General features: G+C 37.1%; 1 protein-coding gene across 1 annotated transcript in view; it reads right to left on the bottom strand.

Moving 5' to 3' along the window:
• nf1b (neurofibromin 1b) overlaps nucleotides 1-22,190 on the bottom strand; it is a 129,921-nt gene that overhangs the window by 5,667 nt on the left and 102,064 nt on the right. The window contains 17 exon segments of the mRNA XM_056467217.1: nucleotides 438-484; nucleotides 568-710; nucleotides 792-892; nucleotides 3,065-3,183; nucleotides 3,260-3,382; nucleotides 3,455-3,612; nucleotides 3,697-3,832; nucleotides 6,618-6,749; nucleotides 7,077-7,203; nucleotides 9,068-9,208; nucleotides 9,286-9,387; nucleotides 11,047-11,188; nucleotides 13,988-14,049; nucleotides 15,858-16,072; nucleotides 16,165-16,444; nucleotides 19,172-19,312; nucleotides 21,696-21,889. Coding sequence (XP_056323192.1) covers nucleotides 438-484; nucleotides 568-710; nucleotides 792-892; nucleotides 3,065-3,183; nucleotides 3,260-3,382; nucleotides 3,455-3,612; nucleotides 3,697-3,832; nucleotides 6,618-6,749; nucleotides 7,077-7,203; nucleotides 9,068-9,208; nucleotides 9,286-9,387; nucleotides 11,047-11,188; nucleotides 13,988-14,049; nucleotides 15,858-16,072; nucleotides 16,165-16,444; nucleotides 19,172-19,312; nucleotides 21,696-21,889 — 2,363 coding nt within the window.

Raw genomic sequence — 22,190 nt, 5'->3', positions numbered from 1 at the left:
GCAGATGGTGTTCCAGCGCTCTATGATAGATTTTAAAAGACAGTGTTGTTACCTAGATTTTAACAGCAGATGATGCTCTATGCTGGCACTTTAGACTAGTATTTGATTGTACACTATAAATAAACACAAACAGCAGCTCTGGTGCTTTCGCTCATGTACTGTAAGTGGACAAATGTACTTGCACCATGGCTTTTATTCCATAGGATTAATGTAAAAACAGCTCACTATGAGCACTCTCTTTGCTTGAACGTTTTCATTGATTCATTACCTTTATTAATTAAGGACTGTTTTATGTGCAAGGATTGGCAGAGTGGCTGTTTGTAAAGCATTACAGCGCCATCTGGTGGTAAAAACAAAGCTCAGAATTGATTTATTGTACCCAGCCCTGTTTTATTATGTATATGTTGCTTCCCAAGAACAAATTCAGTGCTAAATACCTTCGAAAAAGGACCGGCAAACCTCCAGAGTCCATTAAACCCAAAAGCTGTGGAGGCAGACAAAAATGTTATGCTCACCTATTCCTTGATTACTCTGAATTAATCAGTGATCACATGTGAGGTGTTTTACTTTGCAGGTAGGACGGTTGGTACTGAGGTGGAGACTCTTCATGATAAACTACACTCTGAACAATTCCATGAACTGGGTTCAGAAGATTTGGGTCCTGACACAGCGACAACAACGTATTAATCTTTGAGTCCAGAAGGTTATGACTGAAAAAAAGCAAAACACAGTAAGATTTCAGTATCTATATCCAGTGTAATGAAGAGCCAGTGGTTTGCAGTTGGACTTACACAACAGGAAAGACCTTTGGGAAGACAACACTGGCCTCAGCTAGAAACTCATACAAGATCCTCTGCTCAAATTCATCTGATGTGTTTTTCACCTGAGTGGCCTGAAAAATCATGCAACAGTACAGAGAAATCAAAATTCACAGAATAAACAAATGTTTAAAGGAGATGGCAGATGGGGCAGGAAGTGACACACAAGACTTAAGAGGAACAGAGAATGTATAACAAATCTAAATTATAAATGCAAAACTGAGATATTTGAGGAACTGAAGAAAAAAGTTCCTTCCTAATTCTGTGAAAAAAGAAAGAAATATTGGTTACACTTTATTTTAAAGGGATAGTTCACCCAAAAATTTAAATTACCTCATTTTCTCTCCATTAATCTTTATGAGTTTCTTTACTTTGTTTAACACAAAAGAAGATATTTTGATGAAAGCCATAGTAGGAAAAACAAACACTATGGAAGTCAATGGTTACAGGTTTCCAACATTGTTAATAATATCTTCTTTTGTGTTCAACAGCATAAAAACACTCAACCAGGTTTTAAACAAGGGAGAGTAAATGATGACAGTTTTCAATTTTGGGTGAACCATGAACTATTTCATTTGAACTTTTTCATTTAATCATTAACTTTATTAATTAGGATTTTTTTACGTTAAGGAATTCAACGGTTACAGGTTTCCAACATTTTTCTAAATATCTTCTTTTGTGTTCAACAGAAGACTCAAACAGGTAAAGGAAGAGAAAATGATGACAAAGTTTATTTTTGGGTGAACTATTAACTTCTATGTACGCACATTTAAACTAATCATTTGGTACAATGCACTTATGCAATTTATGAATAATATATTTGTATGTAAATTGATAATTATGTACCCTCTCCTCCTTTTTTATTGTTATTTTCTTTTATTTAATTTTCTTTACTCATTTAATCCTTCTTGTTAAGGAATGTAAAGTAATTTTGTTGTATAATGAAATATGTACATGCTGGTTCTTATTAATGAAGCAAAAAAAGCACTTATACATGCGTACAAACATCACACACATCATGAAACGCAGAATTTTTTTTGCTTTCCATTTGGTGTGCGTTATAAAATATTCCATAACACTCTCATCAGTCCTTACTCCTTATTTGCATCTAATACTCCAGTATGTCACGGAGGCATGAATGAAAGGTTTATGAGTTAAAGTGAAACTGCCGAACTGCAGTTAAAGTCAGGCATCCTGCTGATTTGATTCAGAAGGGCACTTTTTTGTCAGATGGCTCACCAATCAGGTATACATCCGCAATAAAATATCCGATAACGGCTTACCACTAATACGTACATACTGTATTGAATAGCTACGGAAAAAAGGAAAAGTTTTGACTATTTGACTAAGTTCAGGCTTTTTTTGGTGATGGCAGCTTAAAGACGCCTCTCATATGGAGAATGAAGTCACATGAATCACTCAGGTGTGAGTTTTTCACAGACTTCAACAGAGTGTAACAATGTTGATGGTTCTGTAGGTGTCGTCTATCAAATCTGATCTTTAATTTGTATTTTCTATTGGATTCAAGTCAGGTGATTGGCTGGGCCATTCTACAGCTATTTCAATTTTCATTCTCTGAAAGCATTTGAGAGTTTCCTTGGCTATGTTTTTGATCATTGTCTTGCTGAAATGTCCAGCCTGGTTTCATCTTCATCATCCTGATAATGTAGATGTTGGACTGAAGCAGCTGATATTCATTTACACTGAGGAAGGGCTGAGGGTTGCTGAAGAGCTACTGAGAGATTTCAGCTGCTGTCTGGGCTTTCACTGGCTTTCTACACCTCTCTTTCTTCATGTGTTCACAATTTTTTCCTGTGTCTTATCATTTTATTACACATAATTTCATTTATAAACTAATTAGATTTGTTTTCTTTGCATATATGGATTTCTTTGGTTGTTACCAACATCTGCTGAAAATTTCAAGTCAACAGCACCTTTAGAAATATGTTTTCTGAGAAAAATGGTGACATGTTGAATGCTTATTTCCTCCTCTGTATATTGTACTCATTTTGCATGTAATTACATCTGTAAATAATTTCTTTAATTACTCTGTTGACCTATCTTACACCTTATTCCACCATTAAATCTACCCTTACCACCAAACCTATCCCTAATCCTACCTGTATCCCAGCCCCATAAGTCTTCAATTGAATATGAACACAATAAGTTAAATGTACTTATTTTTTAATGTAAGTACATATAAGTTAATGTGCCTTCAAATAAAGGGCACTCAAAAAATATCTTACCAGCACAGTCAGAAGCAGTGCTTGGATTTTAGGATCTGTGAGAACTTCCTCATTTAGCAGGACATTGGACTCAGACACAGAAACCTTCCGCAAGTGATGATGGGAGATTCTTGGGGTTTCTTGAAACAGGAAACAAACGTTATAAATGAATGCAGACACTGAGAATCATTTCACTTCTTTTTTTTACCCCCTCACCAATTTCATATTCGTTTTCAGCCACTCTCCTCATCTTGGGTGGCGTTGTGATACCAGACTCTATTTCAGGCCTCTTTGGTGCTTTGCTGTCTGATAACAGGAGGTCAAAGCTTTTTCTGGTCCCTAAAAAAAGTTTCAGAACATTAAATCCATCTACTGTACATCTACAAAGTCTATATGTAGTACATTACTTACCCAGAAGCTTCTTGGTGTTGACCTGGGAGGGTTGTCCCATGTCCAGACTCATTGATTTGCGTGTTCGTGGGCTGATCTGCCCCACTATGGGGAAATGGGCCACCAAGTATCGCTCTGAGACTGTCGGGGATACCCACAGCTCGTTTTCCCGCAACGTTCTGCATGACAAAGATCATGCTATATGAACTAGAGTACAAAAGATGTTATAGCGGATTCCCCCTTATATGCTGCCTTAATAGTACCTGCCACTTGGATCCTCGTGATGTACAGAATACGAATCCATTTGAACATTCTCCATTGTGACATCAGAAAAGAGCAACAATTTCCTGTGTTTCAGACTGCAGCGGCTACGCACTTCCTCTGACACCGGGAGGAGTGCTGGAAAAATGGACACACACAAACATCACTCACCATGCTGAACCTTTCAGGCAATACAAAGCAATGTGAATAGGGTAAAAAAAGGATAAACTGACAAAGATCACATTACTTCCCTAATGATTGATAACATGAAGAATTTATATTTTTAAAAAGTAAAAAAATGATAATTATATATACAAGTTTTACGCTTTAAATATAAATATACACATACACACTCCCATACATATTTAATATATTATATATTTAATCGCAATTAAATTGCATGCAAAATAAAACTTTTGTTTTGACATAAAATGCTCAGCCTATACGAGTACACTCCTCACAAATCTCTCTTTTAAATTCATATTTTTAATAGGAAGCTATACAATATTATATTTGTGTATATACATTAGATTAGACAGTACTGAAGCCAAATCTGGAGCTTATCTAACAAAATAACTTACAATAATGGTCCAAAAACGAGTACAGCCAAATGTATATGCTATAGAAACATATTAAATACAAATTAAAAAAACAAAGAGGAAAAATCAAGAGAAGCAAAAGAAATGAAGAAAATTAGTTGAAATTTTTTAGGTTGTATTTGTTTTTGCAATGTTTTGCATGAATTAAATTGTATTATCTTTCAATTTCTAAATATGTTTGGTGACTAAAATATTAGTTTAAGAGATAAATTTGGTAAATTCTTAATTTTTAGCCCCGAAAAGTCATGTGAAATAAGAACTAATTGCAATGTGACACATTTGCTCATGCACATTGAGCAAGCTCATACACAACACACGCCAAACGTGAGGGGGCATGTGGACATAACACAAAATCTAAATCAAGTAATTTTAGCATGTCAAAGTCAAATTTATGCATATAAAATATATTTTCCCAACAACAAAATTGTGGCTAGTGAAAATGACGAGTGGCTAGTGATGTTGGAAATCTTCTAGCCACAGTGGCTGGTGATCAAACAGGTTATTGTCAAGCCCTGTATAGATATAATTATTTTGGTCATAATTGTAATCACAATTATTCAAAACGATTATCAGTTGAAGTTAAAATTATTCACCCTCCTGTGAATTTTTCACAGTATTTCATATACTATTTTTTCTTCTGGAGAAAGGCTTATTTGTTTTATTTCGGCTAGAATAAAAGCAGGTTTAAATATTTTCAAACCTATTTTAATAGCACAATATTATTAACCCCTTTAAGCAATATATATTTTTGATTGTCTGCAGAAGAATCTACTGTTATACAATGACTTGCCTAATTATCCTAATTAAGCCTTTGAATGTCACTTTAAGCTGAATACTAGTATCTTGAAAAATATCAAGTCAAATATTATGTGCTGTCATCATAGCAAAAGATAAAAGAAATCAGTTATTATAAATTAGTTATTAAATCTGTTATGTTTAAAAATGGGTTGAAAATAAATCTTTCCATTAAACAGAAATTGGGGGTAAGGGTCACTAATAAATCACGAGGGCTAATAATTCAGATTTTAACTGTATATATGTACAGTTATTTTCCTCCCTGTAAATAAGGAAAGGGAAAAATACAATAGAATAAAAATATGAAACAAACTGTGCTTTAAGCAGCTTCACTGTAAGAAAAAAACTTCACCTACAGCAGTCCTTAAGTCAAGAGCAGTGAGGGATTTTCTCCTTTTGTTGTTTGATTCATAATAAAAACAGGCAGCAGCAGGAATATTGCGGGCTGTCATTTTAAGAATAGTGCGGCTCTGTTATGGCATCTCTTTCACATGTCTTTTGACTCTCAACTTGTTTGTTTATTACACAAATAAGGGTTATTATGTATAATCACTAAACACTGCGCTCTGACACAAATGTGCATGTATTTGACCATTAAAGCACTAACATTAAGATGGCGTTAGATGTGTGTGCTCTGCTCGTCTCCGAGGCCAAGCACACACACACAACAGCCTGCGCTCTTTTGCGCTTTTAAAAATATGAATGATTCGAATCTTCATCAATGAATGATGCGCATCCTGAGCTGCAAACGTTACATTACAGAACATACTTTTAGTCATTTTCACATGGAACTGAGCTTTGCAGAGCAACAAATGTGTACAACTGGAAAGGGGGCAGTATATGATGCAATAATCGTTTATCTCGATTAATGCTTTTTCATAATCGTTAGAAGCCAAAATCAAACTTATATATATACATAGTTACGTCTGAATATGCAAATCAAGCATTATTTCATGAAATACATTTCTGCGCTAATTTGAAAATGTTTGGCACAAAATAAAATATTGCACATAAAATCTTATATATTTGCATAACTGTAAAGCTTTGTGTACTGTATAAAAGTGCAGCCGAAGTGGAGATTTAAGGCCCAGAGCAAAAAAAATTAATTATTGTAGTGAGTGGGCGGGGCTGAGAGCCATGGGAACAGGATGAGGCCGGAGCTTGAGTGATAATGTGAAGCACCTGTGTGGTAGTGGAAGTACAGCAGTGGAAGACCAGGCTGTCCTCCTTTTAAAATCCAGAGCTACTCCGTAGAACTCGAAGCCGGTGCTTAACACAGGTGCGTCACATTATCACTCAAGCATCGGCCTCATCTCGTTCCCATGGCTCTCGGCCCAGCCCACTCGCTACAATCATTTTAAGAAACGACTGATAAAGTGACACAAAATACATAAATGTATATTTTGGATATAGTTTTTCCATTAGACAAAAAATCTCAAAATTGACATAAAAATTGGTGTTTTCACAAGTAGGGTCTCGTCTTTATAACTCAGATGAAGACATAACCCAAAGATGTTATAATCAATTACCTGCCAAATACGCCACACTCTGCGTGTTCACCTCAAACTTATCACAGTTCTGGTGTTTTCCTACTAATGCCAACAGCATGTGCAGGATGCGGATGGTCCGTGCCACTGTGGTGGGGGAGGGGTGTCTGAACCCTGACAATACAAACCAGAAAAATTATAGTTTTCTAACCCAACACACGTTTGAACATTCATTTATTAATTTTCAACTTAGCACCTTATTTATCAGGGGTCGCCACAGCGAAATGAACAGCTAACTATTCCAGCATGTGTTTTACATAGCAGATGCCCTGCCAGCCGCCACCCAGTACTGGGAATCACCCATACACTCTCATTCACACACACACTCATACACTACAGCCAATTTAGTTTATTCAATTCACCTATACCGCATGTCTTTGGACTGTGGGGAAAACCAGAGCACCCGGAGGAAATACTTTAGCATAAAACCCACTCGCTTACCTTTCAACAGGTGACCGACCAAAGCAAAATTGAAGTTGGAGTTGAAATTGAGGCCGACAAAGTGGTCCATTTGTTTACAGTGCCATTCCAGAGGCTGGCGGATCTCCATAAACACCTCCTCAGGACTCTGAAAGATAGGACAAATCCTTTATTTGCTTTCACTATTTAAAAAAAAAAAACGTTTGTTGAAATATTTTAGTGTAGCTATTTTGATAATGTGCTTCAAAAAATGATTAACATATAATAAATGCATGTTAAAATCGGAGTGTGTGATTTTTTGTTTTGTTTATGATCATATGATGATTGCTGTTTTGAACAATGTGCAATATGTCATATTAAGCGTCATTTATTTTGGAAAAACCGACCAAAACATCTTAAGAGAATGACCTTAAAATGTATGAAAGGGAAAAAAAAAATTGTTTCTACAATACGATTATACAAGCAAGTACTTTTTTTAACCACGTGAGTATAATGAATGCAAATGTGATGTTCATTTTATAATGCAGTTCAATAAACTGTAAAAAAATATTACGGTCACCATCGTCACCAGGACGTTTAGGTTTACTTAAAACTACTAGTTTAACAACCAATTAAATCCTAATCTAATCATTACAAGCTATTTAACATTGGAAAAACTTATTTTTTTTAGAGGATAAATTTAAATCCAGCTTACCATAATACTTTACAGTTTATGTCTACTTTACAAGTATTATACAGTCAGTGCAATAGCCTAGTGGTTAGCGCGCTGACATATGGTGCAGTAGCACTTCAGGGCGTCCCGAGTTCGAATCCCAGCTCGTGGACATTTCCTGTTCCTACCCCCTCTCTCTCTCCCACTTCGCTTCCTGTCTGTAAAACTGTCCTATCGGCTTAATAAAGGCAAAAAGGCCAAAAATAAATCTTTAAAAAAAAAAAAAAAAAAAAAAGCACTCATAAGTATTATACAAAAATATGAAGAAATATGGCTCATATTCCTCAAAACATACGGGGTGCATTTGTATGGTCACCAATGGAAACTCTGGTGGTCATGTCTGCTACTGCGGCCAAACAAAATCTTACTGAAAGCTCATTTTTTTGAGGTTATCAACTTTAAATTGGAATATAATTTTTTCAGATATTTAGTTTAGATTTTTTTGTTAACTTTAGGTTAAATAAAACTTTAGGTTTTTTATGTAATACAGTGGTCCCTCACCATAACGCGGTTCACCTTTTGCGGCCTTCCAGATTTTGACATGCATTTTTTCTACAACAAATTGGCTGTAGACCTTTATCAATCAATCTTCTCCATGTCTCCTGTACAGTACAGAATGAGTTCAGCTTGCCAACTTTACATAAATCTTCTATCACTAGCAGTGTGACTCTGAAGTGCTGTACTGTGTGTTTGCAAGTTTTCTCCCCAACCCTATAATGTCGACGAAACGTTCTGCACTGTTAAAGGTGATGCTAACCATCACACAAGCAAGAAGATGCTAACCATCACACAAAAAGTTGGATTTCTGGACATGCTAAAGGAAGGTAGAAGTTCAGCGAATGTTTATACAAGAGAGAGAAGTGTGAAAATGTTAATGATTGTCTGAGAAAAGTGTATAAAGTATGAAGTGAGAGGTTTTACAGCCTTAAAACATCTATAATATTTGTAAATAAAGCAGACTACTTCGCAGATTTCACCTATTGCGGGCTTTAACAAGAGACCACTGTCTATAAAATATACATTTATTGTTTAATTATTTCATAAACATAAATGCACTTAACCTTTGTTTTATACTTCAAAAATGTTTTTAACTTCAGCTACAATCTGACATCAGTCTTCTTTAAAATAAGCTCAAGCTTAAATCTCTACATCAAAAATTTCAGTTGAACATCTGATTTTCATCTCCATGTTTAAAAAGTGAGAGTGACAATTATTAAGTGACTAACATTTTAGATGTAATGAGTAGAAGGTTACCAATAATTGGTTGTTTTCCATTTTAGAGTGTTGTCCTTCACTGTACCTTGTCATTGAAGACTCTCAGGCTATCAAGTGTGTGTAGGTTCTGTTCCAGCAGAGCAGTTCCTGCAGAATACAGATTCACCTCATCCAACTGCAGAACGGCCACAGCGACCCAAAACAGAGCTTTGTGCATCGATGAGTCCTGAATGACGAAGCACAGTTAAACAAAGCCCACGCTCACACACTCGCATATACAAGGACAACACTGTGATTGGATACCTTGTTGAGCAGAGGTTGTAGTTTAGTGAGAGCAATGACTGTAGCTTCAATCAGCACCTGACTGTTACAGTTATCGGGACCCTTCAGACAGCTTTCTAAACCCTGAGAAAAACAACAATAAAACATCTGAAATCAGGGTTTCTGCAGGTTTCAAATTTAAGACTTTTCATAGGGGACCTATTATGCCCCTTTTTGCACAATGTATACAAATAATGTTTTATAACTCTTTGAAACTGCCTCTTTTAGGCTTTAAACCTAATTGCGTCATTTTAGTGACTGTTTCTTTAAATTCAAATGAGATCGTGCTGTTCTCAAAAGAGGGCGGAGCTACAAATTCTGCAGACTTTTTATTAAGTGTTATTATAAAAAATTGTATAAATACATTTTTACCAATGGAAGCTGGTTATATTCACAGACTGACACCACAGAACTGTTTAAACCCCTCATAAAAGTGATTTTTGTACATTTCTTATTGTAAATATAATCAACTCGATTTAATTAGTAATGTGCATTGCTAAACCCTGCATTTGGTGAATTTTAAACCTAATTCTCTCAGCATTTGGACGTCTTGAACCCTCAGATTCAAGATATTCAAGCAGTTGTATCTTAGCCAAATATTGGCAGTTAAAAACTAGCCTAGAGCATCATCTGCTGTTTAGATCTAGCCTAGAATGCTGCCTGCTGTTAAAAACTAGCCTAGAGTGCCATCTGCTGGTAACAACTAGCCTAGAGCCCCATTTGCTGGAAAAAAACTAGCCTAGAGCACCATCTGCTGGTAAAAGCTAGCCTAGAGTGCCATTTGCTGTTAAAAACTAATCTAGACCACAATCTGCTGTTAAAAACTAGCCTAGTGCACCATCTGCTGAAAAAAAAAAACTACCCTAGAGCGCCATCTGCTGGTAAAAACTAGCTTAGAGTGCCATTTGCTGTTAAAACCTAACCTAGGGTGCTGTCTGCTGTTAAAAACTAGCCTAGAGTGCCATCTGCTAGCAAAAGCTAACCTAGAGCCCCATTTGCTGGAAAAAAAAACTAGCTTAGCGTGCCATTTGTTGTTAAAAACTAGCCCAGAGCACCATCTGCAAGTAAAAACTAGCCTAGAGCATCATCTGCTGTTAAAAACTGTCCTAGAGCACCATCTTCTTGTAAAAATTAGCCCAGAGTGCCATCTGCTGAAAAAAAAAAAAACCTAGAGCACCATCTGCTGGTAAAAGCTAGCCCAGAGTGCCATTTGCTGTTAAAAACTAGTCTAGACCACAATCTGGTATGAAAAACTAGCCTAGAGCAACGCCTGCTGTTAAAAACTAGCATAGAGCACCATATGCTAAAAATAAACTAGCATAGAGTGCCATCTGCTGGTAAAAACTAGTCTAGACCAAAATCTAGTGTGAAAAAACTAGCCTAGAGCATCATCTGCTGTTAAAAATCAGCCCAGAGTGCCATCTGCTGGTAAAAACTAGCCTAGAGCTCTATCTGCTTTTAAACACTAGAGCACCATCTACTAGTAAAAGCTAGCCTAGAGCCCCTTCTGCTGGAAAAAACTTGCCTAGAGTGCCACTTCTAACTGGTTTTGTGGACCAGGGTCAAATAAATATGTTCAGATCAAGATCTCATACTTTACTATTTGCCAAAGCAGAGCAACAGCAGTATACAATATACTTTATGGATTAAATGCAAACTCGTTTTCAAAGCTAGCCTAAAGTTGCCCCATACAGTAGTTGCTTGAAAGGAAGGTGTTGTGTTTTGAGACAGATGTTTTCTAACCCGGTCGATGCTGAGGAGAAGGCTGGCCTTGCTCAGGATCCGTATGATCTGTTTCATCTGCGTGTGTGTGACTCGTTTGCTGATGCAGCCGAATACCACGAGAGCTCGTGGTTGTAGGGATGGATTATATTGAAATGCAAACCTGCACAATAAACACATATTTTCATCAAAAATCTGTCTTGAACACATGCTAGTCTATAGAGCTGTGGTGAAAAAAAATGTTCAGAGGTGTTAAAAACTAGCCTAGTGCACCATCTACTGTTAACAACTGGCCTAGAGCCCCATCTGCTGTTAAAAACTAGCCTAAAACACCATTCGCGGGTAAAAACTAGCCTAGAGTGCCATCTGCTTGTAAAAGCTGGCATAGAGCGCTATCTGCAGGTAAAAGCTTGCTTGGAGCGTCATCTGTTGTTTAAAACTAGCCTAGAGTGCCATCTGCTGTTTAAAACTAGCTTAGAGTGCCATCTGCTGTTTAAAATTTGCTTAGAGTGCCATCTGCTGTTTAAAACTAGCTTAGAGTGCCATCTGCTGTTTAAAACTAGCTTAGAGCGTTGTCTACCATTTAAAACTAGCCTAGAGCACTGTCTATCATTTAAAACTAACTTAGAGCTCGTTTTGCTGTTTAAAACTAGCCTAGAATGCTGCCTGCTGTTAAAAACTAGCCTAGAGTGCCATCTGCTGGTAAAAGCTTGCTTAGAGTTCTATCTGCTGTTTAAAATTAGCATAGCGTGACATCAGCTGTTTAAGACTAGCTTAGAGCGTTGTCTACCATTTAAAATTAGCCTTGAGCACTGTCTATCCTTTAAAACTGACCTAGAGCTCTTTCTGCTGTTTAAAACAAGTCTAGAATACTGCCTGCTGTTAAAATCTAGCCTAGAGCGTTGTCTGCTGTTAAAATCTAGCCTAGAGTGCCATCTGCTGCTTTTAAACTAGCCTAGAGTACCATCTGATGGTAAAAGCTGGCCTAGAGCGCCATCTCCTGTTTAAAACTAGCCTAGAGTGTCATCTGCAGTTTAAAACTAGCTTAGAGCGCCATCTGCTGTTTAAAACTAGCCTAGAGCGCCATCTGCGGTTTAAAACTACCTTCGAGTGCTGTCTGCTGTTTAAAACTAGCCTAAAATGCTGTCTGTTGTTAAAAACTAGCCTAGAGTGCCATCTACTGGTAAAAACTTGCCTACAGCACCATCTGCTGGTAAAAGCTAGCCTAGAGCGCTGTCTGCTGTTTAAAACTAGTCTAAAATGCTGCCTGCTGTTTAAAACTACTCAAGCGGCAACCTCCCACTCTCCTTCGGGAAGCCAATACGGAAGTAACTTGACTCCAGGAAATCCGGATGCTTTCTGACTGCATAGAAAAATTGGCCAATTTTATTTTATTTAAGTTATAATAAATCTGCATAATTACGGGCTTGGCCACTTGAGTGACAGCTAGGTCTCGCTGGTCGCTGTCTCGTCACCTCAGCTGATTCCGGCTAATTAGCCACTGAGCTCGGCAAATACATCGTATTTTTGTTTTGGTTAATGTTTCTTTACACTGTCATTTGCCTTCTGGAATTATTTCTAGCAATTATCAGATACTATAGCATGCTGTGTGCACTTTATTGTGCTCACAAACCGTTTCACAGGTGAGTGAATTTTTTATACTTATATATTATCTCTATAAATGTATTTGTTTTACTTAAAATCATTTATATTTTTCTTTAGACCTGTAATGAACTCCAGAATCTGACAGACTGATTAGCTGTAGGCTATAAAACAGTAATCTGAAGCGTTGTCATACAGTGTTATGCCTGGATTTCATAAATAGCCTTGCATTTACTAACACAGACTATATCTGAAGTGTTTGGAGGTAATTAGCGATTTCCTCCTGTAGAAAAACATCATAAGAACAATGTTTAGTGGCTCAATGTATTACAACAGTGTTTTTTACAGGACTAAACACTTTATTGATATAATATACAACCAAGCACATGTGGTCAGAACAAAAACGAGTCGCAGGTAATGAAGTATTAAGCGTTTATCGCTAAGAAAAGTCTGTCTAAGCCAGGTCTAAGCAAAATCTGTAGGTGTCTGTAGCTCCCCTCACTCTCCGCCTCCTTGCCCTTGTTTGGTATCCCGTAGTTGGTGTGATGACGCGTGAACTAAATGGCGATGGTTGGCCGTGCCTACTTGTAGCTTCTTTTGCAGTGTTCAGAAACCTATGGGTGACGTCACGGATACTACGTCCATATTTTTTACAGTCTATGAAACTACCCAGAGCACCATCTGCTGCTGTTTAAAACTTGCCTAGAGCGCCATCTGTTGGTAAAAAAACTAGCCTAGAGCATCATCTGCTGGTAAAAGCTAGCCTATAGCTCTGTCTACTGTTTAAAACTAGCATAAAATACTGCCTGCTGTTAAAACTACCCCAGAGCACCATTTGCTGCTGTTTAAAATTTGCCTAGAGCACCATCTGCTGGTAAAAACTAAGCTCAGAATCAATTTTGAACAGATGTAGTGTTTTGAAAATCTCAAACCCGATGCAGAATTGATTTCTTGAATCATTTTTCACCAGTTTTACTAGTGTACTTAAGCTTTAGTTTATTAATAAATATTTCAAAATGTATCTGTTTAAAACAGCGACCAAGGTCAGAAATTCTAATTTTTTTAAAATAGATACTCAAGAAAGTAGTGCATATAGGGTGAGGCTACAGTATTATTAGCGTGTAATCTAAAAACCTCTGATTGGTCATTGCATTCATAAGCATGCATATGATAAGTATAATATAGAGGCAAAAACAATGCGTAAAAAATCTGATGCAATGTGGACTGACACAAATCATACCTTACAAACATGACGGACTTAGTTTAATCATGCATTATCACAATCTATCAGGCATTTTTGTTCTTTCTGCTTTTATTTTTGTCACCAGCTGCAATTAATATCTGATCCAGGTGTACATACTTCTGCGCCAGATCGGTCCACTGGTCTAGCCATTTACAGCCTGGAATGTCCCTCATGCAAGCCTAAAACAGAAAGGGAAAAACCCAATCAAACCCTTTCACACAGTGCATGTATATGGTGATTTACTGCAGACAGCAATATATATATAGAAATGAAACAGACAGAAGCACAGTTGATCTTTATTTTAGTGTCAGAGTATAAAAAAAAACTGTGAATAGTAACTACAGAACAATTTCCAGTAAACGAAGCAGTTAATGGTAACAGAAATGCAAGCATTTTTTTTTTTAAAAAGAACAAAGTAAAACTATGTCAGAGCTGAGGTTTAATTTTAGTCTGTAAATATATGCATAGGCCTGTCAAGATAAATACACTTTATTGTGAGAAACAGGGCTTGACATTAACTTTTTTGATCACCAGCCACTGTGGCTAGTAGTTTTCCAACATTACTAGCCACTCGCCATTTTCACTTTTTTTGTTGTTGGGAAAATATATTTTATATAGCGCAGAGCGAGTTAGTTGTGCACCTATGCGAGTCCAAATGCTTACACATTGCTTAATACACACAGGATGTACAGAATTACACAAATATCTTTACAGATGAAAAAAAATTATTAAAATGTTACAAAATTATTATTTCTATGTAAATATAAAAACCACTGCCTCCATGCCTTCTTCATCTCGGGGGGGGGGGGGGGGGTTGTATTCATGACAAGTATTCATGACACTTTGCATTTGTATAATGTTATTATTATTAGCAGTTTTATTTATTATACGCATATTTATATTTGTTTTAATGAAAACAAGTTTAGATTTGTCCACCTGTGGGGTTTTGGAGATGTTTGCATCACCATATGGGGCATAAGAATACGTGTGTTTGGATATAACTCAGTTTTTTGATCACACTTCGTTATTATTGTTCCTTTATTCATTTGCACAAAGTAAAGAGTCCGAATGGAGGAGGCTTGTTCTTTATCCTCACGCTGCAGATGGTCTGTTTAACCGTTTTCTCGCTAATGAAGCGTTCAGTTTTTCCATTTACAAAGTCTGTCATGTAAAAATGCGCCATGGTGCGACGCAACTGACACTTAAAGGGAATGGCAGATGAGACTCTGATTGGTTTTATGCAGGTTATGCTCAAAACACACCCATAACTTATTAAGAGGATAAGCTCAACCCTGTTAGACCATGCGCTGGGGCTCAGAGCGTATTTTTCCGTCCTTAAAATAGCAAAACTGTATTCGGACACACCCTTAATGCTTTTGCGCCATGCGATAGGCGTCTTTGCGCCTAGATCGTTAAAATGGAGGCTTATGAATATTGACTTTACGGTAATTTCAGATCGCTTTTCTAGTGATACAAATAGATTGCAGTTTTGAAACCAAGCTTATTTGGACAACTTTGTCCAAACTGTCAAATGAAGCAATGACCTTCAGAGCCAATTACAATCATATCTATTGAGCTCAACAGCAATCAAATGTTGGCATAAAAAATATAAAAAAAAAATTTAATTCCAGTATGTACATGTATTGGTATCGAAGTAGATTTAATTTACAAAATGTAAAAATTCAACTTAATTAGCTAAACTGTTGGTGCCATTCATTTTTATGCAAAAATGGAGAATGATACATAGATTACATCATCATATGCAAAAATATTGATTATTGCGCCACATGTAACGAGAGCATTTTGACCAATGAGATTGACAGTAGACAAGGTTACCAGCATGACAAGAAACAGAAACCGAAGTGGCTAAAGAAAACAGTGGCCAAAAATAGCGTTTCCCTCATCACTAGTCTCGTCAAGGTGGAAGAGATGTGATTTATTGCTTGTCGCTTACCCGCACTGCGTCCGATTACGAAGTATAGCATACCTCCATGATCTCCAGCAACGCCTCGGTGACCGTCTCCAGAGATGACAGAGCAAAGGTCTCTCTCTCATAGGATCCCGGCGAGAACGAGCGATCCCTGTAGCTGGAACGAAATGCAATGACTGCAGCCGATTTGACCTTGCTGATGCCGAACAGCAGGTAGAACTTTGGCAGGGAGAACTCGGTCAGACTGAGACGCAACACCTGCTTGGTCTCCTCTGCACAGCGTAAGAACAAGACACTTCAGTAATCAATAACTCACTGATGCATCCTAAAAAAACATCTCTCTGGGGCAAAGATGATTGCTTACCGCTGAAGCTCAGCTGGGAGCATGTGCAGAGGGAGTGGATGATGTTGATGACCAAGCCATGCGTGGACGCCCGCAGCGACAGAGGCCCCGTGGCCACCAGCAGGGTCACCACATGAAACAGGTACGGCAGGTGTGCGGCTACATCCAGAGAGTTGTTGAAGGACAGCATGAGCATGTACCGGGCCAAGATGGCAATATCATCCCACATCAGGTGCTGCTCCAGTGTTGGTGTGGGCGACAGACACGTCTTATCGATGATTTTGCACATGCGAATGATTACCTGTGGATTGGTGCCATAGAATTTGTTATATTTCAATGAGAGAACATTGGTGTCTTTTTTTTTTTTGTTACAATATTTTATTAAGCAGAAACTTGAATGACAGTAAGTACAAGACCTGAACTGAATAGTATAATCTGCTGGTTTTGAACATATTGTAAAAAGGAAATACAGTCATGTAAACAACTGAAACATTACCCTAAACTCAACTGAAGTGAGGGACGGGGGGGTTAAAACTAAAAAGAAGGTATGGTTTTGACAAAAGAAATCATAGGGTTCCACATTTTATAAAATAAACTGACAGAGTCCCTAATAGAGTGTTTAATTTTTTCTAAATGCAAGAAAGACATTAGGTCTTTCAGCCAGGAAAGATTTGCAAGGGCACATGGGGATTCCCAATTTAGCAATATTTGTCTTCTGGCGAGCGATGAGGCGAAAGCAATAATATCAATATGGCACTTATTATATGAAGCATTATTAGGAGGTAAACCGAAAATTGCTATTATTGGGCAGGGTTTCACAGGAATATTAAGAGCCCTTGATAGTATGTCAAAGAAAGAAGACCAAAAGAAACTCAGTTTAGGGCAGGTGTAAAATGTGTGTGTATGGCCTGCCGGGGACAAAGAGCATCTATTAAATCTGTCATCAGCTGTTAAAGAAAGTTTTTTATAATTTTGCTTTGGTGTAATGGATTCTATGAACAATTTTAAACTGAACAAGGTTCAAATGAGCACAAATGCAGATGGAGCTAGTATTAGCTAGGATATTATTCCATAGCTCCTCCATAGCTAATCATAAGTGCCTAGCTCTCCCTCCCAAGTATCCTTAAGTGCAAAAAGAGAAGGCACATGTGCAGCACGAAGCAGACCATAGATGGAGGCGATGCAATTCTGAGAATTTGTAAGCAAAAATACATCTTCAATAAGAGTATTCTCTGGTTGGTGGGGGAATGTAGTAAAATATTTTTTAGCAAAATTCCGTAATTGAAAATAACGGAATAAATTAGATTTATAAATTTTGAACCTTTCAAACAACTCACACTGGTGTTTTGTGAATGAAAATAAACATGTAAAAAATTTGATAAATGAAATAAATCTGGAGTTTAGAAACTACATGTTTCAAAAAAAGCAATGTGTCGGCGCCAATAGACTAGTGATTAAGTGCGCTGACATATAGCACCATGGTGCTCACGGCTACCAGAGTTCAATTCCCGGCTCGAGGTCCTTTGTCGACCCTTTCCCTTTCTCTGCTCCCAATTCTTTCCTGTCTGCAACCTCTACTGTCCTTTCCAAATAAAGGTGAAAAGCCCCTAAATATAATTATTATAAAAAAAAGAAGCAATGCGTAGAATTTCAAACTCTTATTATAGACCCTATTCCCTGGAATATTCTTCAGTCTAAACTCAAAATGTCTGGGCTCATCCCAATCAAATCATTTTGTTCTATCCTATACACCAAACAACAACAATCCATTTCTGAGTGTTTGTATTTTTAACATATTGCAATTTGGTATTGCTGAAAGACTAAACTGTGCTTATATATTATTTTTTAATTATTCATATATTTTTTCATAAAGTCGGGTGCTGCAGACCCCTTAGCCAGGTCACCCTAGTAAACGAGATCTAGATCTCAATGTGGTTTATACCAGGTTAAATAAAGAAACATATAAGTTTCAACATATGATGATGTCATGTGTCAACTGTGTACTTATAAATGCACTTCCTGTGTCATTAGCCTGGTTTGTTGCACATGCAAGTGACAATACTCTGTAAATCAAAAGCATTCATCAGAAGTCTAGCTTCACACTTTTGGTGACTGTTGTCATAAGCACCCTTACAAAAGAGTCCCAAAAAAAGAGATGCAGCATGGTTCATTATTTTAGTACTTCTGACAGTGGAAACAGAAATAAATGCGTGCCTTACTGTACTGTAAACCATACAGCTCAATGGAGAAAGCCATTAGAGGCACCAATTATTAGAAGTTCATTCCTTCATTCATTTTCATTTGGATTAGTCCCTTTATTTTATATGGGGTCGCTACAGTGGAATGAACTGCCAAATATTCTGGGATATGTTTTATGCAGCGCATGCCGTTCCAGCTGCAACCCAATACTGGGAAACACCCATACACTCACATTCACACACATACACTATGGCCAATTTGGCTTCAATTCACCTATAGGGGATGTCTTTGCACTCTTGGGGAAACTGGAGCACCGAAGTTAATGATGTATTTGGAGGGGGTGAATAATTACACACATGAATGTATAGAGATTTTGATCACATTTTGATTATAAAGCAACAGTAGAACGGAAACTGGTCATTGTTTAAATAACATATTTGAAAGTCTGGTTCAGACTACCCAAAAGTGAGCTCAATGCCAAAAGACCATGATATGAGCACCAACACAGTGTTTCAATGCAAAGAGAGAATTAGAGACAGACCTGATCAGGGTGGTTAAAGAGAACAAAAGCAACAGCAAGAGAAGAGGAAGCCAACCAAACCACATCGATGACGCACACTGTGCTCATAGTTTTATTAACTGACCCTGATATAGCATTATCACATTACATGCTTTTCACTGCTTCATTACACGTTCATCTTTAATCTTAAAACTGGGACTTTTCAAGTTTCTTCTGTTCTTAATTTAATGTTAAGAAGCTCTTTTGAAAAGCTGATCTTAGCCATTTTATATGAACGATCACAAATTTCTTTCTACACATAAACGTTACCTTGCTTGACACCAGTTTGACGTTCCCAGAGGCCAAAGCCACTGCAGTGTCCGCCATCACTTCAGCTTTGATGGATCCGAGACCTCCTGTCGCACTGGTTTTAATGAAACTGTCCAGAACTACATCAAGGAGATCGGTTATCTGTGAACACAGGAAGACGGCGTAAGCTCAACATAGTCATGAGCAATGATCTGTACAAGTCAAATTCTGTATATGTGGATAATATTGATAAATATCTTCAAATTCTTGATTAAGTCGAATGCAGAGTGAGCCTTTAAGTAAGTAAGTGCTGCACACTGTAAATACATGTCGGAAAATACAGTGTTAAAACCTCTTCGGACATTGTGTCCATTACAATGAACATCAAATGTCAGCCCATGTTTTTTGTGGTTCCTGAGCATTTAATCTAATTAAATTGGGCCTACAGTCCATAAGAGTGGACGATTGTCATCTAATCAAATGGCAGTAAGACCCAGCATGTTGTAATTTGAAAAAAATCCACTACACTGAAAATCAGCATGGCATCACTTTACTGTAGACCAGGGGTCACCAATCTCGGTCCTGGAGGGCCGGTGTCCCAGCAGGGTTTAGCTCCAACTTGCCTCAACACACCTGCCTGGATGTTTCAAGTACATCTAGTAAGACCTTGATTAGATTGTTCAGGTGTGTTTGATTAGGGTTGGAGTTGGAGCTAAAATCTGCAGGACACCGGCCCTACAGGAACAAGTTTGGTGACCACTGCTCTAGACACTGACGTAAGCCACATTTACAATGTTTTTATTCAGATTTAATAATATGTTTGCCAATATTTCATAGATTGTATGTAGTAAAAAAAAAGAAAGATGGATTGCACTTACTAATTAAAGTTTAAAAACATTTGTAACATTGCAAGATTTTGATTAGGACTTTTTCAAATATGTCCATTAGGATGGACAATGGGTTCAAGATCTCTTACTGAAATTAAATCTCCAGTAATGCTGATTGAACTTTTATATGTCAAAATCTATATCGATGTACTAATTCATTGCTGAAACTATTTCATATGCAGAATATACAGATCCTGAAGTTCTTGAGCATGTAGCAGACGGAAATATCTCAGATGTGGACATTATGTGGAGTGATGAGGAAGATGAAGATTGTTATAAACAAGGGTGCAATCTATACAACAAAAACCTCAAAATTAAAGTAAAATGTTACAATGTTAATGTTTGTGATTTAAATAAAATTAATTTCAAGATTATACCAGCAATCACGTATGTTTTTTTGCATTTTATGTTGCATACTTTTACAGTCTTCAGAAACTTAGAACATAATTTGGGTCTGAAGGGGTAAAAAAAACATTTCGTTTAAAGAGTCAGCTCAACCAAGAATGAAAATTTTCTGTTAATTTACTCATCCATAGATCATCCAAGATGTGACTATTTCGTCTAAAGTAGAACATTAAAAAAGACTTTAAGCTGAATCTAGAGTCATTGGTTATTCATATAATGGGCATGAATGGGGTTAGGTTTTTAAGATTAAAAATAAACACATAGAAATCAATAAATTAACTCTGGTGTCAGTCCAGTTAAAGGTGTTTACTAAACTCTCATGCAGAATAACAATAAACTAGAGATGCTCTGATCGATCGCCCGGAGATCGATATCAGTCGATAATTACATTTCATGACTCAATCGGTACTCGCCAATCTGGCTGATCTTATGAACCGATTGCAAGTGTTTGTTTATGAGTTTACAAGTAGAGGAAGAGGTGACGAGAGTGAGTGAAGTAGAGAACAGATTGAGAGAGGCACAGTGATGTTCTAAGTATTAGATTAGTTAGGTTAACGTCTTATGCATAAATTATGCGCTCCAAATGTTTTCTTGATTGAGACATGTTGAATTCTTCTATCATTTGTAATGTTTCTAAATTGCATTGTTAATTAATTTGTACCAATTTTTGAAATCTGTTTCATCTATTATTTTCTGTAAAACCCCTTCTTACCATGACATGTCCACACTAAATGGTTATAATAGACGTTTTTAAGGGATTATATGTAGCATCCTTAATTTATTCTCTTAGGTAAGTCGAACTCTCCACTTAAGTATCATACTTAAAGGGAAAATTAGCTTTTTTGCAGTTTTAAGCTTGAAGGATAAAATCGGTACTTGGTATCTGCCGATCACCATGACAAGGAATCGGTACTTGGTATCTGCCGATCACCATGACAAGGAATCGGTACTCGGTATCGGATGCAAAAATCCTAATCGGAGCATCCCTACAATAAACTGGTCAAAAAACTGTGTTTCTCTGTCTTTCTTTCTTTTATCTCAGAATATATCTTAAAACAGTCCAATGAAAAGCGGAGCAAACCATCACAAACAAAGGAGTTGGGGTGAAATTAGTATGTATTTAAGTGCTATTAATAAATCATATTAAATCAAAATATGGCTTCTACATAGTCCTTAAAGTGGCTCCATCCTGCAGTCTAAACAGCTCCCCAGCAAAACCTTCACAAGAATGTATTTGAGATCTATTTTTTTACCTGCCCCAAGCTCCCCCAGATTTTGGCCTGAATGGATGGATACATCTGCTTTTCGTTGATGGTCATGGTAATGAGTTTGTCCAGAATGGCTGTGACTCGTTGCCTTTTGGCATCATCGCTGTGCTTGCAGAAGCGTACCAGGTTCAGCAGCCAAGGAGTCATGTACTCCAAACACAGGTGCTTTAGTTCTATACCTGGATATAAAAATAAAAGTTATTGGTAACCAGGCAGGACCGCAAAGCATTGTGCATGTTTTAAAAATATCACCATAATATACATCACAATAAATATATCCTGAAGTTTAGCATGTTATTTGTGTATGTCATATACGATTTCTATTTCCAGCAGTGAAAACAACGGTATAATCCTCCAGCAGGCACGCAACATCATAAGATGCTAATATTAGGTTAGATTTAGGTCATGACGTCAGGTGACCAAAAATTCAATGTCTAGCCAGCATCTAAGGACGATGTTATTTTGATGTCCAATATAGGG

The sequence above is a fragment of the Danio aesculapii genome, chromosome 10 (genome assembly GCF_903798145.1).
Source record: "Danio aesculapii chromosome 10, fDanAes4.1, whole genome shotgun sequence".
NCBI lineage: Eukaryota > Metazoa > Chordata > Actinopteri > Cypriniformes > Danionidae > Danio > Danio aesculapii.
Note: the sequence above shows the minus strand (reverse complement) of the source record. Positions and strands in the feature narration are given on the sequence as shown.